This window comes from Rhinopithecus roxellana, chromosome 20 (genome assembly GCF_007565055.1).
Source record: "Rhinopithecus roxellana isolate Shanxi Qingling chromosome 20, ASM756505v1, whole genome shotgun sequence".
NCBI classification, from domain to species: Eukaryota; Metazoa; Chordata; class Mammalia; order Primates; family Cercopithecidae; genus Rhinopithecus; species Rhinopithecus roxellana.
This window is the reverse complement of record NC_044568.1, coordinates 53,952,244-53,970,923: the sequence shown is the minus strand read 5'-3', so window position 1 is coordinate 53,970,923 and position 18,680 is coordinate 53,952,244. Positions and strand designations below refer to the sequence as shown.

Here is an 18,680-nt window from a genome sequence, read left to right as displayed (position 1 = left end):
CAGCAGCCCTGGAGGCTAAAGGAACGACTTGGAGTGGCGGGAGCTTGTCAAGAGCCAGCCTGGCTCCTCTACTCTGCCATGAGTTTCCATTTATTCATGTTCGGGTTCCCTTCTCAAGTCTGCTGAGCGAAGAGATCTCGAGCTCATCCTAAGCAAAACAAAACAGCCGTTTGCCCAGAGCCAAGTCACAAATGCGGTCTCAGGCCCATCCAGCCCTGCAGGGCCAGCGTCTGACTTCAGCAAGATCTGCAGGAAATGCCTGCATGGTGCTCACGGAGCAGGGATCCCCCTCTCTGGCTCATGGCCATTCCTGCTACCCAGGGATTGGCCACGACCCTACCCCCAAGCCCCGACTGCCTCACCCTGGGCCTTCTGTGGCTTGAGATCCGGTTTCTCCCTCAGTGCGGTAACGGCAGCCTTCCTGACGCACTAGTCCGAACACGGGCATGCCGCCCCCTCACGTGCACCTCAGGAAGCTCTTACCATTTCCAATGGGGCTCAGTGCAAAGGTCACCTCCTGTGAGAGGCTTCTGACCACACTGTGTCGTATCATCCCCCCATCCCCAGAGACACATGACCCTCCCGGCATGATCCACCATCTGAAGCTGATGACATGCATCTTGTCTGACCTCCCGTTAGAACAAAGCTCCATGAGGACAGGGACCGCACTGCCTCGTCCATCCTAGGCCAGGCACGGGGCAGGCGCTCGCCAATGCCAGGCGTGGCATGGGTTACACCCAACACTGCAGTTTCCAAACAGACACGAAGAGCCTCAGGGCACACAGTTGGAACTCAGCCATTATCCACCAGCTGCTATAAAACATGTGAGATAAAACCCGCCAAAGAGTTTACCACAAAATGCAGCAATTCATTCCATCAGCCAGGGGGAAAGCATCTTACAAAATAAAGCTGTGCTCATGAGTGGCTCTCCCACAGCAAAGAGCGCGGCGTCCGCGCTTCCCAGGAAGGGAATCCCGGCTCTGCACCTGGCAGGCAGGAGAGCCGAATATCCGACAGCAAGCAAGGCTGGCTTGGCTCTACGTGGGGAGTATGGGGGTGTCACACCAGTTAACAGCTCAGTCTGCACACAGGAGTCCAGCTTTGTTTTTCTTTGAGACGGAGTCTCACTCTGTCGCCCAGGCTGGAGTGCAGTGGCACAATCTCAGCTCACTGCAACCTCTGCCTCCTAGGTTTAAGCGATTCTCCTGACTCAGCCTTCTGAGTAGCTTGGATCAATAGGTGGCCACCACCACACCCGGCTAATTTTTTTATTTTCAGTAGAGACAGGGTTTCACCATGTTGGCCAGCCTAGTCTTGAACTCCTGAGCTTAGCTAATCCGTCCACCTTGGCCTCCCAAAGGGCTGTGATTACAGGCGTGAGCCACCATGCCTGGCCCAGCTTTAGTTTTTGAGCTGAGACCAGCAGGCAAGAAAGAGCAGCTGACCAGGCAGGGTGCCCAGAGAGGCTCCTTCCCGGGTGAAATGTCCACTTCACAGACGGAGCTGCGACGCCTCTAGCTCCATCCCAGGAGCTGTGTATCAGACATCACCGGGGCCCAGACGGGATATTCTCGCCCCAGGGCTACAGTGGGATTATCTTCTCCCCTGATTAGCTGAGCAGGATAGCAGTTAAAACCCCGAAGCTATAGCTTACAGGACACGCAACTCCGCAGAAGCAATGCAGAGAACCCCACCCAGAAAAGCCAGAGCTGCCTCGTACGTGTCCCCTGGACTCACTTCCTGGGGACTTACCAGCTCCACCAGGAAGGCAGGGACCACGCCGCCCGCTTTGGAGAAGGCCCAGGGGAAGTTGAGCAGGCCAGCTCCCAGGGCGGACTTCATGAGGATGAAGACAGCACCCATTGAGGACAGAGTGGCAGCGGCTGCGGCAGGGTGAGGCTTTTCTGGAAGGCCTCTGCTTCCTGGGGTCTGTCCCTCCATGGCTAGAGGCAGCAGAAGGGTGGAGAGAAAGCATGATCTTCACACTTTCTTCCCTCCCTAAGTTCTAGGTATCCTTATTTCTCTCCCCAACTCAGTGAGAGCTCCCTGAGCCGCTCTTGCCTGCTTCCTTGGCATCGGCTCCCCCTTTCCAAAGGGTGCTGCATGCATCTGCCCGTGACTGCTGGTCCCCCTTCCTCTCCCCCATTTCCTACCTACATTATTCTCACTCTGCCCTCCCACTAGACCCCAAAACAACCTCACCCCTTCCCCCCTTCCTCTCTCTTCTCCCAAACCCCCAACCTTCCTCATCCCCATCAATCCTCTCTCCCCGCATTCCCATCCACCTCCTTTGCTTCCAGCCAAACTTCTGTACAGACAGAGCCCCAGTCCCTGGTCCTTACCACCAAATCCAACCTTTAAGGTGCCAGACAGTCCTTGGCTGTCGGGGATGGGACTCAGGCTCACTCCAGGTGACTCAGCTGCATTTCCTGGGGCCAGAGGGGTGGGAGAAGGAAGATTCTAGCTTGGAGGGGTGGGTGAGTCATTCATTAAAGGAGCCCTAGCTAGTATGTGTCAGGGTCAGGCCCCTCCACACCTAGGAGGACAGCAACAAGTAGTCAGGGCCATGGGGCCCAAGAATTTGCAGCTTTGAGACTTCTGACCTGAGCAAGGAAGGCTTAAGACTCCTGCCTCTCTCCAGCCCCCTGCAAGCCCGGCCCCGGGGGTGGAGCTTTCTCAGCTGCCCTGGAGGGTGACAGGGAGCTCAGCTAGTAGCAACATGGGGCAGGGGAGCAGGCACCATGATCTCATGGCAGCTTCTGCAGCACCTCCATCCTCAGATGCCTCTCCGAGGCCCCCAGCCCAAGGGAAGGGGTGTGAAAAGCGCACGGAGCCCAGCCTCCTCATCTGCAGAACACGCTCCACCGTCTGCAGGTGCTGCCTCCAAGGTGGTTTCCTTTACCGCCTCCACCCAACTCCAGCAGGTGTGCCTGAGAGCTAATCCCATGCACACGAGTCACCCACGGGGCTTGTTGAAAGCTTGGAGGAGACGGCAGCTGCTGGTCCCTAGGCCATGCTTGAGTAGTGAGACATCTCTCCAAACTGATACGTGGTTAGCTAAGGGGGCAGAATATCCGAGACGGCCCCATTCCGGAAAATGCTGGCACATCCAGGTCAGATCTGGAATTTGACTGTTTATTCCTGGAACCCAGGCTCCTTCTCACCCACATTCTTAAACTCCAGTTTGCATCAGAATCCGTCGGAGGGCTTGTTCAAACAGACGACCAGGCCCCAACCCGTGTTTCTGACTGAGTAGCTCCAGGGCGGTGCCTGGACACCTGCCTTTCTAACGGGTTCCCAGGTGACTCCAATGCTGCTGGTTCGGCCCCTCGTTGAGAAGCACTGCTTTCAGTGAAACATTTTCAATGCCCAGAGTCCCCCGCTGCATCTAATCAGTCCTTATCTGTCCCACACCAGATCATCCCCAAAGGCTTCTTTTTGATGTGGTTTCTAATAGTCTCAACCCCCTGACTCCTGTCACCTTCTGATGAGCAGGCAGGTTCCAACCTCTGTGGCTCACACAACGGCTGCTCCATGAATGCCCAACCAGCAGTCGGTGGCTGGCTTCACAGCAGGGGCAAGTAGAGGGAGCCGGGACTGCAGTCCCGGAGCTCGAGGCTGGACAGTGACCCGAATGGCATTGACGCCACCGCTGCTTAAGTGTGCTGCTGAGAACCCAGCCGGGATAAGGTCGCGCGGATTCCCAAGCGGGTGTCCCCACTGTTCCCCCCAGCTCCCACCCCGCACCAAGCAGGACCTAGGCTCAGGCAGGTGGAGCACGTAGCTGACAAGCAACAAGGCTGGGATTCACCCTGAGTCAGGCTCCTTTCAGAGGCTGCAATGTCCCACGGCCAGCGGCCCCACACGGCTTCTGACAGTGCCTGAATGAGTGTGTGCGAGAATGAACGAATGAAAACAGATGCCAGAAAAGAGAGGAAAGGGAGCGTCGTCTGATTGTTCCCCTGTATTAGGCTCCTGAGGCTGCCAGCACAGACTTGGGCTTAGAACAACAGAAAGTTACTGTTACGGTCTTGGAGGCCAGAAGCTGGTCGAGGTATAAATGGGGACATGCTCCCTCTGGACGCCATGGAGGGAGGATCCTTCCTGCCTCTTCCAGCTCCTGGGGGCTCAGGCACTCCCTGGCTTGTGACTGCATCGCTGCCGTCTCGGCCAGCATCATCTTCCCAAGCTTTCTCCTCTGTCTTCTCTTTTCAGGAAGGCCCACCCAGATAATCCAAGATGATCCCATGTCAAGATCCTTAATTATATCTGCAAAGACCCTTTTTCCAAATAAGGTAACAGTTGCAGGCTCCAGGACATGGCATAAATATGTCTACGGGGGGCCACCATTCAGCCCATTACACCCCTCACATCTGAGATCTGTTTGAGTTCTCATCATTCAACAAACACTGATTGAGCACCTACTGTATGCAGGCACTGGAGCTCAAAGGTGAAAGAGAAGGCTCCTCCAGAGAAGGGGACGGTCCCGTGGGGAGCTCACGATGAGACAAGCCACCCCAGCCCAATGGGAGAAGGACTGGACTACAGTACCCGAGAATGAAGGTGAAGCTGGAGGGGCTTCCTGGAGAAGGTGTGGGGGCTGAGGGGATGTCTGTGCACCATTGGTGAAGGGCTGGGAGGATGTTCTGGGAAGTGGAGACTCCAGTGGCAGGTGCATGAGCTAGTGCTCCCGGGAAGGGCCCCAGGGGACTGGGGTTCCCTAGGATAGAGACCTAGGTCAGCTCTGAGCTGGGAAAAGGCTTAAACTGTGTCCCACTTGCTGGAGGGTCAGTAAACCGTGTGGAGATGGCACTGGACACAGCAGGGAAGGCGGGGGCTGCAGGTGACACTGCAGGCAGGGCCCGTGCACTGCCCAGGCTGCGAGAGGGTGGGGGCCACACAGAGTATTCACACAGCTCTCCCCGGCCTGCCACAGATGCCAGATCAATCCCACCCCCCCCCAAATCCAGCCTCCTGAGAAAGGAGATGAAGGGCCCTTCATCGGCGGCTGGGGGCTTTGTAGTCCTTAATCTCCACTTGGGGCTGGGGGGACATTTCCCTGTCCCTGCCGGTGGGTCCCTCATTAGCGGTCCATTAACGTGCATGACTTAGAAATTGGCCACTGGGCTGTGAAATTCCAGGCAATGGGGAAAACCTCTTAATTCGGAGGAGCTTTGATATCCACTCTCTGCCGGCCTCACAGGGCTGCGTGACCTTTCCCTGCGGGGCCCCATCTGCAGCCGGTGGGCGGGCGGGTGGCCACCCAGACCTGACATTGGCTCCAGTGCAGCAGGAGCACGAGGAGGCCACATAGAGGTGCCCGTGTGGATGCTGCCGGCCATGGCCCACCCTGCACCCTGCACAGGAAAGCCCAGCACGGGGTGGCCTCTCTCCCCTGTGGTGTGGGGACCCACCCCACCAAGGGAGCTCCTGAGGACCCCTCTCTTCCTCCCTCAGAGCCCGTGTCAGGTGACAGGCTTAGGAACTTTCACAACAAAGTGGACTCTGATCATTTCCCCAGACCTTTCTGCTCATGTCCGATAGAAAATGCTGGAGAGGCCCGATGGCTCACACAGAGGCGGGCGGATCACCTGAGATCAGGAGTTCAAGGCCAACCTGGCCAACATGGCGAAACTCCTGTCTCTACTAAAACGACAAATACTAGCTGGGCATGGTGGTGGGCACCTGTAATCCCAGCTACTCAGAAGGCTGAGGCAGGAGAATCACCTGAACCTGGGAGGTGGAGGTTGCAGTGAGCCGAGATTGTACCATTGCACTCTAGCCTGGGCGACAAGAGTGAAACTCCATCTCAAAAACAAAACAAAACAAAACAAAACAAAAACAAACCCAGAAAATTCCAGAGAACAGGTAAGGGCAGGCCTCAGGAGCTAGCCGGCTGCAGCACACGGTATCATCACCCTGGCTCTGGGGTCTCAGGCCTGAGCCTCACTTGGGTCACCTGTGAAATGGGAGGACCCAGGCGCCTGCTCTCTGGGGCCATCAGGAGGGGCCCGTGGAAGGTGCGCACAGCACAGGAGTGGCACGTGGCAGCTGCTGAGGTTGGAAAAGAAGTGTGTGCCATACTCCATTATCCAAATTTCCGTTTTCACCTGGGTGCTATTCGGAGCTTCTAGAACAGTATCCTGAACCTTAGCTACACAAAAACTGTCTTGGGACTTTTCACACTACAGATGCCAGGCACACCCGCAGAGCTGCACGTTAAACTGGCCCAGGGTGGCACTAAGCGTCAGAATTTTTTTTTTTTTTTTGAGACAAGAGTCTCACTCTGTTGCCCGGGCTGGTGTGCAGTGGCACGATCTGGGCTCACTGCAGCCTCTGCCTCCCGGGTTCAAGCCATTCCCCTGCCTCAGCCTCCCAAGTAGCTGGGATTGCAGGTGTGCACCACCATGCCCAGCTAATTTTTGTATTTTTGGTAAAGATGTGGTTTCACCATGTTGGCCAGGCTGGTCTCGAACTCCGGACTTCAGGCGATCTGCCCGCTTCGGCCTCCCAAAGTGCTGGGATTATGGGCAGTCAGAATTTCTACGAAGCTCCCTCAGGAGGGTCTACCGTGCTATGAGGGTAGAAAACCCAGTTTTTAGGGCCTCCCGCTGACCCTGCTGTCCCCGAGACTGAAGCCCCTTTCTCCGAAGCTCTCAGCCCCGGGGCTGGCCCGCCAAGGCTGCTTAGTAAGCAGCTCAGCAAGCCCAGTTGGAGCTTGCTGGCTCCAATGTTGGAGCAGAGCTGGCGTCTACCTTCTCAGATGGCAGAGGGACCCTACCTGCAGCAATTACCAGGGACCCTGGGATGGGAGACAGATGTCACAGGCCCAAAGTCCTGGGATGGGAGACAGATGCCACAGGGATAGAGAAACCGCTTGTGGTTGGTGAAACGATGGCCTCAAAGGTGTCCTCATCCCAACCTCCAGGCCCTGTATGTTACCCCACATGGCAAAAAGGGGCTTCACAGATGAGATTGGGGACCTTGTGGGGAGGGACCCTGGGCTACCCAGGTGGGCTCTGTATGTAATCAGTGTCCTTCTAACACGAATGCAGGAGGGGCCAGAGGTTAGAGAGGAGACAGTGGCGTGGAGACATCAGCAGAGGCTAGATGGGTGTGCTTGGAAGAGGGAGAAGCCACCGGATGCTGGGAAAGGCAGGGAAATGGGTTGTTACCCCGGGCTTCACGAAGGAAGCAGCCCTGCCAACATCTTGATTTTAGGCCAGTGAGCCTGAATTTGCACTTCCAGCCTCTGGAACCCTAGGAGCATAAATGTTTTAAGCCACTGAATTTGTGGTAGTTTGTCCAGGCGGCAGTAGGACCCACACACACCCGCATCCTGAACTCCGACCCTTGGGCAGCTCTGAGAGGACAGGCCTATGGGCTCCCTCTGGGCTCAGCAGCAGAAGCTGGGTCCCTCAGGGGACACAGCCACAGGGCACAGGCCTTGTCACATCCAACAGTCCCTGCCTGGGGGCTGTCTCCAGAGCTGCAGTCAGGAGACCCGCTCTGGGTAAAGCAGTCAGGGGTGAACTGTGGGAGTGAAAGCAAGCATCCTTCAGGCTCACTCTCCTCCTGCCACTGTGTCCAATGGAGGAAACACAGGGGGTGCAGCGGGGGTCGGTCAGCAGCCAACACAGGACTGGGGGCAGAGGGCAGGGAGGAGGGCATGGTGCCAGGGCTGAGCCCACAGGGTCTTCATCCATGGGGTTCTGACCCCTTGAGTCCACACTGACACTGGGGGTCAGAAGGGCACAAGAACCTCTTCCAGGTTCTAAGCCAGGGCTCCCAAGGGGGCCGCCTGTTGACAAGAATCTCCAGGCCGGGCGCGGTGGTTCACGCCTGTAATCCCAGCACTTTGGGAGGCCAAGGCGGGCGGATCACAAGGTCAGGAGATCGAGACCATCTTGGCTAACACGGTGACACCCCGTCTCTGCTAAAAATACAAAAAATTAGCCAGGCGCGGTAGCAGGCGCCTATAGTCCCAGCTACTCGGGAGGCTGAGACAGGAGAATGGCGTGAACCCGGGAGGCAGAGCTTGCAGTGAGCCGAGATGGCGCCACTGCACTCCAGCCTGGGCGATGAGCAAGACTCCATCTCAAAAACAAAAAACAAAAACAAAAAAGACAAGAATCTCCTGCGGAGGGAGCGTGTGTGTTAGAGTTAACATAAAATTCACTTTAACTCCATCTGGGGCTTAGCATTTTAGAGTGTGCAGTCCAGTGGCTTTAAGTACTCACGATGTTGTGCCAGTATCACCACTATCTAATTCCAGAACATTTTCAACAGCCCCAAAGGCACATCCCTTCCCCCAGCTCCTGGCAACCACTGATCGACTTCCTGTTTTTGTGCAATCTGTTTACGGTGGATATTTCATCATACATGATGTGGCCTTCTGTGTCTGGCTTCCAGCATGTTCTTGGGGTTCCCCTACTTGGGAGCATGTGTGAGAACTTCGTTTCTTTGCATGGCCGTGTTCAATGGCACAGAGAGGCCGCCTTTGTCCATGTGGCCATCACTCCATCACTGCTGGGCGTGTGGGCTGGCCCCGCCTTCTGGCTGCTGCGAGTAGTGCAGGTGGGAACTTCCACACGGAGGTCTTGGAACAGCTTGTTTTCAGTTCTCTTGAGCAGAGGCTTAGGGACTGTTGGGCTACAGCTCCAGTAGCTGTTTGCTCTGGGGAGTTTTTGAAAGAGATTCCTAGTTCCTTCCCAAGGAACAGATGATCTAGTCAAGCTGGGGTGAAGCCAGGGATCTGGATTTCTAGGACACTCACCTGTAATGCCTCCTTGTTACCAGCAAATGAAACCAATATTCCATGAGTTAATATCTAATTAAGGGGGTAGCACCAGCCATGTTTTTAAGGACGAATTTCAATATTTCTCTAGAAACGTCTATCTAATCTGTATATAAAAAGGGAGACAAACCTTTTGCATATCCTTGACCCTGTATTTTGTGTCCTGTGAAATCAAAATCTAAGTTAACCCTCGTGTTATTTCCAGTAGGCAGCACCCTCCCCCGCCGCAGGAGGGAGGTAACCTGGCAGTGAGGGCTTCAGAGCTCAGGCCTAGGCCAGACCTGGGGTTTCTCCTGAAAAATGGATCTGAGAGCCCTGGGCAGGATCATGTCCACAAACCATTGGCCTGAGGCACAGAGACGAGGGCTCAGCAGGTCCCAGGGCCGTCACTGTGCGCCAGGCTCACCTACTGTGCATGGCTTTCCCAGGAGGTCTCCTTGGAGCCATCGTATGTGGGACACGCTCTGCACAGAAAGGACAAGTGTGTGTGCAAAGGAAGATCTAGACTTGAGTGTCCTGTACAGGGGAGGGGGCCAAAGGGGGAGTCACTATTTGCATCTCATCTTAAAGATTCCTGTAGTTGGGGCCACTGCGTGAGTCTCCAGAGAGAGCCAGGGCGAAGGATGATACCTGACACTGCTCAGGGTCCCCAGGCCCCCTGTGAACCCCAGGTGTATCTGTGGTTGTGGCTGGTTGGTCTTTTTTGTTGTTTTTTTTTTGGTAGAGACAGAGTCTTGCTTACGTTGGCTGGGCTAGCCTCAAGTGATCCTCTTGCTTCGGCCACCCAGTGTTGGGATTACAGGCAGAGCCACTGCCAGCTGGCCTTTTCTGGCTTGTTAAAAAGATGTAGCTGTTCACTAGGACAATGAGAGTCTATGCCAGGGGCAAAAAGGAATCCTTTCGAAGTGGGGGTTGGCCCAGCCCAGGACCACGAGTGGGCCCAGGTGACAGAACGTGGCCTCAACCTCCAGGCACGTCTGTCCCTGTAATGGCTGACATCAGCACTGGCTGTCAGGCACACGGCTAAGCACATGGCCTGGGTGACACCACACACCCAACACATAGCACTTGGTGGTGTGAAGGCCCCTGGCTAGGGCCCACAGCAGGAGTGGCCGGGCTGAACTGGACCCGGCAGCTTCAGTCTAGGGCCAGGGCCATGACATCCTCTCCAGAACCTCCAAGGCAGACCCTGGAATCCCACGGCTGCCCCCCAGCAAGGGGGGCGTCCCTCCAGGGCCTCTTCTGTTGGGTGGCACATCTGAATGCCAGACCCAGTCACCTCAGCAGACCACATGGATCTGGTTCCTCCTGGAGACCTAATCCCCTTTCTACCTAAACTCTCCACCAGGGCATTCTCTCTCCAGGTTCACCCTCACCTGCTCCTTCACTCAATCCTCTCAGACTCTGTCCCAAGGCCCCTCAGCATCTGGGTATCCTGTTGGTGTGTCACTGTCCCTTTAGGGAGAGACAGACATGGGGCATCACACAGACACCAGCAGGAGAGAACATGGGTTAAGTACACAGGTTTTGGAACTGAGGGCAACCTGAGTTCAAATTCTGCCTTGGCCACTAGTTACATGACTAGGCAAGGCGACGAGCGATCTCCAGGCTTCCGTTTCACCTGTGTGGTGGGCCCAGTGATGCCCACCTTACAGTGTGTGGGGGATGAAACAAAAACACGTGTTGTAACTAGCATAGCATGCCTGGCACACAGGTCCTCATGACATCATTCCAGCAACTGGACAGAAAGGGTCCTCACCTCCTGGTTCGAGGCAAATCCTTTAACATAAGCCTGTCCTTTATGGTCCTGAGCACCAGACGGTGAGCAGCCTGCACCTGTGGAGACCTGTGAGACGAGAGGCTCCCGAGCCAACAGCATGGAAGACCCCTGTGTGGACAAGGAGAGTGGCTCAGAGTCACAGCCACCTACTAAGGACGGCAGGGCTCCTGAGTGCCAGATGCTTGCAGCCCTCGGACTGCTTGTGAGGCCCTACGCCCTTCGGCCAGGAACGAATGCCTCACGGGACCTCAGCAACACATTCGGATTCTCGAAGCACCGACAGCAGAGTGCAGTGACAGCCGCAAGGTGAGCACGTGACCTGCCAGGGACGAAAAGAATCACAATGGACAGACGGCCCGACGGCTCCTCCCCTGCGTGGGCCAGGATGTTCTCTGCCCATGACCTCAGCAGCACCCTGCACGGCCTCTGCCCTCCTTCCCAGTCACCCTCGCCTTTGCTGTGTGGACTGGTGCTCGGCCAGTCAGCATACAACACCCTGTTCAGGTGGGGATCAAAGATTAACAGGCTGTCTGGGATCAGGCAATGCTTTCTCGGATATGACCCCTAATGTACAAGCAACCAAAGAAAAAAACAGAAAAAATGGACTTCAAGATGAAAACCTTTTCTATTTCGAAGGATGGCATCAAGAGAGTGAAAGGCCTAAGAACAAGAGACAGTATCTGCAAGTTACATCGCTGATCAGGGACTCGTCTAAGAACTCCTACAGTTCAATAAAAAGACAACCCAATTAAAATATGGAACAGACATTTCTGCAAGGAAGACAGACAAATGGGCAATAAACACATGAAAAGATACTCACCATTGTTAAGTCTTGAGGGAAGTGCAAGTGAAAGCTGCAGTGAGACAGCACTGCACACCCACGAGGACGGCTAGCATTTACAAGACGGAGAACTGCAGGTGCTGACGAGGATGTGGAGAAAGTGGAGCTCTCGCACGCTGCTGGGAGGAATGCAAGATGGTGCAGCGGCTTTGGGAGCTCCTCAAAAACTTAAACACAAAGAAGTATTTCATACCTAGGTACACTCCCAACAGAAAAAATAAAAATAAAAAACAAAAAACTACATTTGCACAAACCCCCGTACACAAATACTCAGAGCAGCGCTGTTCACAGCAGCCAAAAAGTGGGAACACACAAATGTCCACCAGCTGAGAAAGAGAGAAACACAACTGGGCTAGCCACTCCACAGGACACTGCTCAGCCACAAGGAGGAATGCGTCTGAATACCTGCTACAGCGCTGGTCAATGAACCCTGAAAACATGACACGGAGTGAAGACAGTCAGATGCCAAGGACTCCGTACTGTGCGATCCCATTGAAAGGACATGTCCAGAACCGGCCAATCCACAGACAGAGCAGCCCGGCTGCCGGCGACCTGGGGGCAGGGGATGAATGGGGGTGACTTGGGGTGGGAGTGGGGTTTTCTCTGGGGTGATGGAAATGTTCTGGAAACTGCACAGCCTTGTGAGTGCACCAAAAACCACTGAGCTCTACACTACAAAGTGGAGAATGTTATGTGAATTATGTCTCAATAAAAACAAAATTAGCAGGTTGATTCAGAACCCATTCCAGACTGTCATCAAAGAGAAACAGGACAAGTGGAAAGAGTCCGTTACGCAGTATCTTTAAGCTTCAGACGGGTAATACATATTTATTGAAAATTTTCTTCACCGACAATGGTGAAATCAAGACCTCAAATTACAAAACATGGTGGCAGGTGATACTTACAAAAATAAAGCGAAGGTCTATGTTTCACAGATTTGTGTACGTTTCCTTCAAATCTCAGTCTGTCCTATCATTAAAAAGATCATGGAGTCTATGTTGTTCCTCATGATGGAACAGTAAAAAAACCACATTCCACTGACAAAAAAAATAGTTTTGCTTCCAAATAGCACAAGTCTTTAAAGTGACTTTTCCCAACAATAAATATAGAAAATAGCCTTTAACAAGCGTATTTTAGCTTGGTCAGGGTTGTATCACTTGTTTGGAAAGTACATATTTCCCCTCCAGTCAGAAGACCCCAGACAGCCTTTCCAGGTTCTCCCGAGTCTTTGGTGCGCGTAGCTGCCCGGTGGGAAGTCTCACTGGCGGCAGAGCCTCTGAGTCCCTCCTGACGGGACGGGACCCACAGGATTCTTCTCGATGTACCAGGAGCCTCTGCCCATCACAGGAGGGCAGGCCCATGTAGAACAGACTCTTAACAAACCTGCAGCTGGAAACTAGATCCCTTTTAAACCGCCACCACAGCTCAGCTCACCCACCAGCGCCATCCGTGAAGGCTCTCTCTGGCCCTCACGGTCAGCCAGGCTGCCGGTCACACCGAAGGGGTCTTTGGCGGGTGAACCTGCTGCATGAGCTGCGGGCGCTTCACCCTAGGCTTCCTCCGCTTCGGCCTGCTCTTGGCCTTGTTGATTTGTACCACAAAGAAGGCCAGGACCACCATGGCTCCCAGGAAGGCGAAGACAGGAATGGTCTGGCCCACCTCCTGGTTGTAGCGGCCAGGCATGATCCCTGCAAGAGGACAGATGGTGAACAGGCAGGAAGGCCACAGAGCTACCATGACAGCCTTTTTCCATGACAGCTGGATTCATCAGAAACTAAATGCGAGCCAATTTCACTAGCTGGCCTTGCAGGGCATACCTCATTTTAAAGCCTTAGCTAAAGTAACCCAGGCCATCAGTAAACAGCGGATGAGAGCAAAGAGCAGTCATGGTCCCAGTCCGCGGAGAAGCCACTTCCTGGCGGGGTAGAGGGCTCAGTGGGCTCTCTGCTGCCCCTCCTCCCTGGGCTCCCCACAGGTGGATGATCAGGCCCAGCTCTGCTTCCATCACAACCTACCGAAGGGAGGCCCAGAGGCGCTCTGTGTTTCCCTAAAAACAAGGGAAGATGGGCACGTCTCTATCCAGGGGAGAAGGAGGGGCCTGTGGTTCCAGCTGAGTGGGAGGAGAAGAAAGGAGGGATGGCGGAAGAAGCACCTCTGGCAGTACCCCGCCTGTGGGGAAAGCCCTCCATGGAGGAGACGCGTGACTGAAAACCAGGAGAGGCCATCAGAAGACCCCTGGTTCAGAATGTCAATACGATTGACTGGGCAATGCTAAGGGCTCTGGAATTTACCCTCAGCATACCCCGTGACCTACGCACAAGGCCCTCAGGACCCTGGCACCACCACCACCACCACGCAGTGTCCAGGCCTGGACTGCACGGACAAGGGTGCCCCTTCCTGATCCCATTTCTGGACAACTCCTGGAACCCAGAGAAACTCCCTTTGGTAGCTGTAAACTCTTTGGAAGAGTACAGGGGACTCTAGAGCAAAAGACCTGCCCAGGTTCTGCTGGAAAGGCCTGGTACCAACTGCCTTGGGTAGTGGAGAAGAACCTGCCCCAGGCATTCTATCGAGTCGCCCTCGGAGTCTGTCGGATCCCCGCAGAGACACACAGGATGAGACCACCCCAGCTCGGTCAAGCCCCTCCCAGGGGGAGCAGGGCAGAGAACTGGAAGGGCCTTCTGGGCTGAGAGCTGGGAGCCAGGGTGGCTGCTGCCACTGGCTGGGACCCAAACCAGCAGACAGGCGTCCTGTGAGGGACATAATAGGTTGCTGGCAGAACTTTCATGAAGAGCGTGCAAGTTACTTTGAACATCTTTAAGTAGATCACCCGGTCGTTGTAAAAGAAATTCCAGTGTGAAAATCTAGGTAGCATTTTCCAAGGGAAACAACAATCTCTTCATCTCTTAGGTCTGCCCTTGGTCATGCTGGTTTGTGCCACAAAAGACGCCAAGAGCCAAGGCCACCACAGCTCCCAGGAAGGCAGAGACAGGAAGAGTCCGGCCCGCCTCCTGGGGGAGGGAGGGAGACTCCTTTGAACAAAATACAGGATGACTGAGCACAGTAACAAAGCACCCGAGAACTCACCTCCAGGAATGTCCCAGGCGCCGCTCTCCCCAGGGGACAAGGGCCTCACTTGAGGGCGATTTGATCGAAAGTTGGGTAACACCACCTTGTCCAGGTCGATGGAGAGTAGCTTCTGATGTTTCCAAAGGTTACTTCAGAAAATAGATTAAAACAAAATCAAAATAAGCCATTGGACTAGTCTAGGAAGCTCAACTAAAACCCAAGAAAGAGAAAGTGATCTACAGGGAGATGTGAAATGCTATTTGCATCCACGTCTACCTAAATGCCACTGAACAGCAACTGTGGTGGCCGCTTCCAGGTCCTGAGAGAGAGAGATCAAAATCAAGTCCCTGTTCATAAGATTCTACTGAGTTTATCATAGGACCAGCATGAGCCTGTTTTTGCATAAAGCTGGCAACATGACCAAGCAACTTGGGAGGACAATCATGGTGCGGCCCTGGAAGGAGCCTGTGGGTGGGAGAAGCTGAAGCCCACCGAGTGGACGTGAGCCTGGGGCCATCGAGGTCCTCTCTCTAAGGCCTGGAGCAGTCGGAGGCAATGGTGACTCCACAACCACTGCATATAAGGAAGTGGGCAAACTGGTGCCGGGAACCAGACAGCATCTTTGTCTCTGAAGAAACCGCTGTCTAGAGGGAGAATAGGAAATATACAAGGAAGCAACAGTGGGGAGAGTCTGAGCAGCGAAACGCGGGGACCCCATCTGCCGCGCCCGCAGTGGGGGGATGATCAAGTGAACGTGTGCGCTTTCTGCACTCTGTGATGCACCGTATCATTATTAACTTTGGGATCTGAAAAACTTGTTCAGGCCAATACAACTTAGACCCAAAGAACGCAGAGAGGTTGATACGCTGGCAACAGCAGCACAGAGCTTGGGAGGACACCGGAGCTAGAGGGAAGAGCGCGACGGGAAAACACTACTCTGGCTTAAGTGAGGGGGAAGAATACAGTAGTTTGCCAATGAAAAATTCTCTGTTTTTCTGTTGTTGACTCATTTGGAAACTGTCGGCCTGTCTCTCTCACTCGGGGCAAGTGAAAGCAAAGATGTCCAGTCCTATCAGCAACTAGGCTGAAAGTCAACGCCAAGCTGGCGGGCAAGGGCTGGTCTCAGCAGAGGCTTCTTAGGCAGGAAGGAGGTAGACTCCCACTCGATACTCCCAGCTCGGCAACTGCCTGAATACCAATGAGCACTCATTATAACCCTCCTATTTTATAGGATTTAATTTTACACTTCAGGTTTAATCAGTCTGAAAATTAAACTGACAGTGTTAAGTTACGGAATCAATGACATTTAGGCTTTACGACTTTTGTAGCTGAATATATATGGGCTATATTTCCATTCTAACAGTGACATCCTGTTCCAGAATCTAATTCTTTGGTGATGGCACTTTCTAGTGGAGTAGTCATGGTAACAGTCCACACCCATTACCATGTGGCTGCTTTACAGCATACTGATGGAAGGACTGAGGAGCTACCGGAGCAGGGGTTCCTCTCAGGGAGGATGCTGACACTTGCACAGCTGTCCTAGGTATGGGCACCTGATGCCCAACAAAGAAACCCAAAGCGCCTCTCCACTTCACAGACAGAAACCTGCCCCCGACACTGGGCTGACAGGCATCTGGAGCTGTCTCCTGGTCTCAGATCTCTTTTAGAGACTCAGAATATGCGTCAATCTAGGTCTCTGGGGACTGAAAATAATTTTCAACAAGATGTGAAAAGCAAGATAAATGTAAAACCCAGCCACGTACTGAGAAGGAGGAATTACGGAGTGATTGTAAAAATCAAATTCCAAGAGCTGTCCATTATCAACATGCTGGATGGGCCAGTCCAGAATGTGATGGATTATTTGATGTGAACAGGTAGATAGCCAAGGATAGAAAGGACATTGTTATCTGCTTCAAGTCCTGAACAACACTGTGGAGAATAATTGGGTTTCTGGAACTTCAGCTAACACTGTTCACTGAGTATGAATTGCTGACCATGGCTGGAATATAAACTCTGGTTTGAATGCTAGGCTAATAGAAGGTTATAAATAAATAGGATGCAAAAATGGAAACTTATCAGAAATTTTTAAATGATGAGATGTGAACTGGAATAGAAAAGTACCCAGTAATTAAGGTTCAGAAAGAAAGCTGCTGATGAAACAATGTGATGATTCCACCATTCTCCTGTGTTCTATTAAGCATATTCGAAATGAAGACATATGGTCAGTGCGTGGTGTATTTAGCACTTTTGGTTTATGATGAGCAGTAAAGGCGGAAGGCGGCCTCAGCACCTTCCCACGGGCATTCTCCTCTTCACCTTACAGGATGGAGGGTTGCCTCTTGTCCCTGGCCCCACACCATCACTGGAGGAAAAGGGGGCCTATCTAGAGGGGAGCCTCCTGCCTGAGGGGGTTGGGGAGAGGGGCCGGGTACCAGGTGGCCAGGGAGGCTGGGAGGGCAAGACTCCCGCTTGATGGGGTGGGAGGTGTGCCTGCCAGGCCAGGGGCACAGCTCTGACAGCTGTCCCTGGCTTCAACCCCTTGCTCAGGAGAAGCTCCCCCTTTCTTCTGATACTGTCCTGCTCAGGCCAGGGACGTCAGAGAAAAAGTGAGAGGGTGGGATCTGAGAAAACGGGGACCAGTCACGCTGAGCTGGCTCGCCTTAGCCGTAGGGGGAAACAGCAGAGCCACCTCGAACACTGGCTACGGAAAGGAAACAATGCAAATGAAGAAGCCGAGTTAGCGAGCTGGAGAAGGGATCCGGGCGGCACTGCACACAGCAGTGCAGTGACAGCAGTAGAGGTTACAGCCTGTCGTCAGAGGCAGGTGCTTTCACCCCCAGTCACAGTCAGCACAGGACATAATGACACAGAAGCATGCTCTTCTTGGAAAGGCTGCAACCGCGGCCCCCGGGGATGACAGAAGAAGGGAACTCTCTGTATCTTATCATCAATGTCTCAAACAGGGAACACACTGCAGCCGGCAGCTCTCAACTCCCCAGCCACAGGACTCAGAGCTCCAGCTCACATGAAATCACTGTTGGATCACAGCTTTTTAAAAAAGAATTAACCAAATGTAACAAAATGCTAATTATCCAAAGCACTTTTTATGCAGGATACCACCAAAGAGCCTATTTCCAAAGGCCAATACAGGGTTCACTAAATAACTACCACAAATGACAAACCTGAAGATCTGACAATTCAATAGTGACGTCAGTAAAATTCCATTCTCTCCTATAAGAAAAGCAATGACTCACAAGCCCCACGGAAAGAGTGGAAGGGCACAGGCGGACACTAACCTGGGCGCTGTCTCGTTTAAAGGCTGTGGCTTGGCCCAAGACAAATGTGGACAGGCTGGCAGAGGCCGAGGTTTTGGGTCTCCCAAATGGGCCTCCAGAACCTTGGAGTACCGATGAAGATGGTTTCCTGTGGTTAGAAGCAACAGCAACAAAAAAGAAAATCATCTCTATTATTAAAATGCAAAGGAAAAAAGAGGACTTTATCATGAGTTTGTCTGCTTTCCCACAACAGAGCAGAGTCCCTGTGCTCTGTTAAGCTGTCCTCCACGTGCTGCAGGAGCCACGCCTGATTGGTTCCTCCCGGACAATGTGTGTTTCCATTGCTGAAGGTGGGTGAGAAAATCAGAACTGTTTCCTTGAAGATGGGCAGATGTGTGCACGGCACTGGCTGGTCAACCTTTGCTGACCATCACCGACACACACAAGGCTACACTTGCAGAATCTAAGCTACAGACCAATTTCACAGAAAAAATCCTTCTCTTCTAAAATATTTAATTCTCTGGCCAAATAAAAAAAATCTCATCATTTTCAAAATTCTATTTCTTCGATCTGCACCATTGAACACTGTAGCTGCCCAACACATGTAGCTATCGAGCAACTGAAATAAGGTATCACGTGTTTAAATTCTAATATTCTTCTTGTCTTTGGCTCAAGTATATTATTAAAATAGTTTCATCTGTGTTTCTTTCTACTTTTGAAACGCAGCTCCTGGAAAATATTAAATGACGCCTGTGGCTCACATGACCCTTCTATGGGCAGTGCTGTAAGGACCAGCACACCAGGGACTTACAGGCACTGATACCCACCCCGCTAAGTGCCAAGCAGCTGGGGGCCCCACGGCACCGGCACAGGCCCCAGAGGCGGGCTGAGGCTCCACCACCACATCCCGCCCGGGGG

At 53.3% G+C, this 18,680-nt stretch overlaps 2 protein-coding genes across 3 annotated transcripts in view; both read right to left on the bottom strand.

Moving 5' to 3' along the window:
- The window catches only part of SLC38A8 (solute carrier family 38 member 8), a 36,038-nt gene extending 33,613 nt beyond the window's left edge, over positions 1-2,425 (bottom strand). Inside the window, exons 1-2 of the mRNA XM_010355644.2 lie at positions 2,343-2,425; positions 1,753-1,943 (exon numbers count right to left, since the gene is read on the bottom strand). Coding sequence (XP_010353946.1) covers positions 1,753-1,941 — 189 coding nt within the window. The 5' untranslated portion in view covers positions 1,942-1,943; positions 2,343-2,425. The remainder of the gene's footprint in view (positions 1-1,752; positions 1,944-2,342) is intronic.
- A 9,794-nt stretch (positions 2,426-12,219) lies between these two features.
- MBTPS1 (membrane bound transcription factor peptidase, site 1) overlaps positions 12,220-18,680 on the bottom strand; it is a 67,225-nt gene continuing 60,764 nt past the window's right edge. For both annotated transcript variants that reach the window (XM_010355642.2, XM_030924369.1), the window contains 3 exons: positions 17,784-17,910; positions 14,506-14,636; positions 12,220-13,106 (listed from right to left, as the gene is read on the bottom strand). In XM_010355642.2, coding sequence (XP_010353944.1) covers positions 12,910-13,106; positions 14,506-14,636; positions 17,784-17,910 — 455 coding nt within the window. In that variant the 3' untranslated portion in view covers positions 12,220-12,909. The remainder of the gene's footprint in view (positions 13,107-14,505; positions 14,637-17,783; positions 17,911-18,680) is intronic.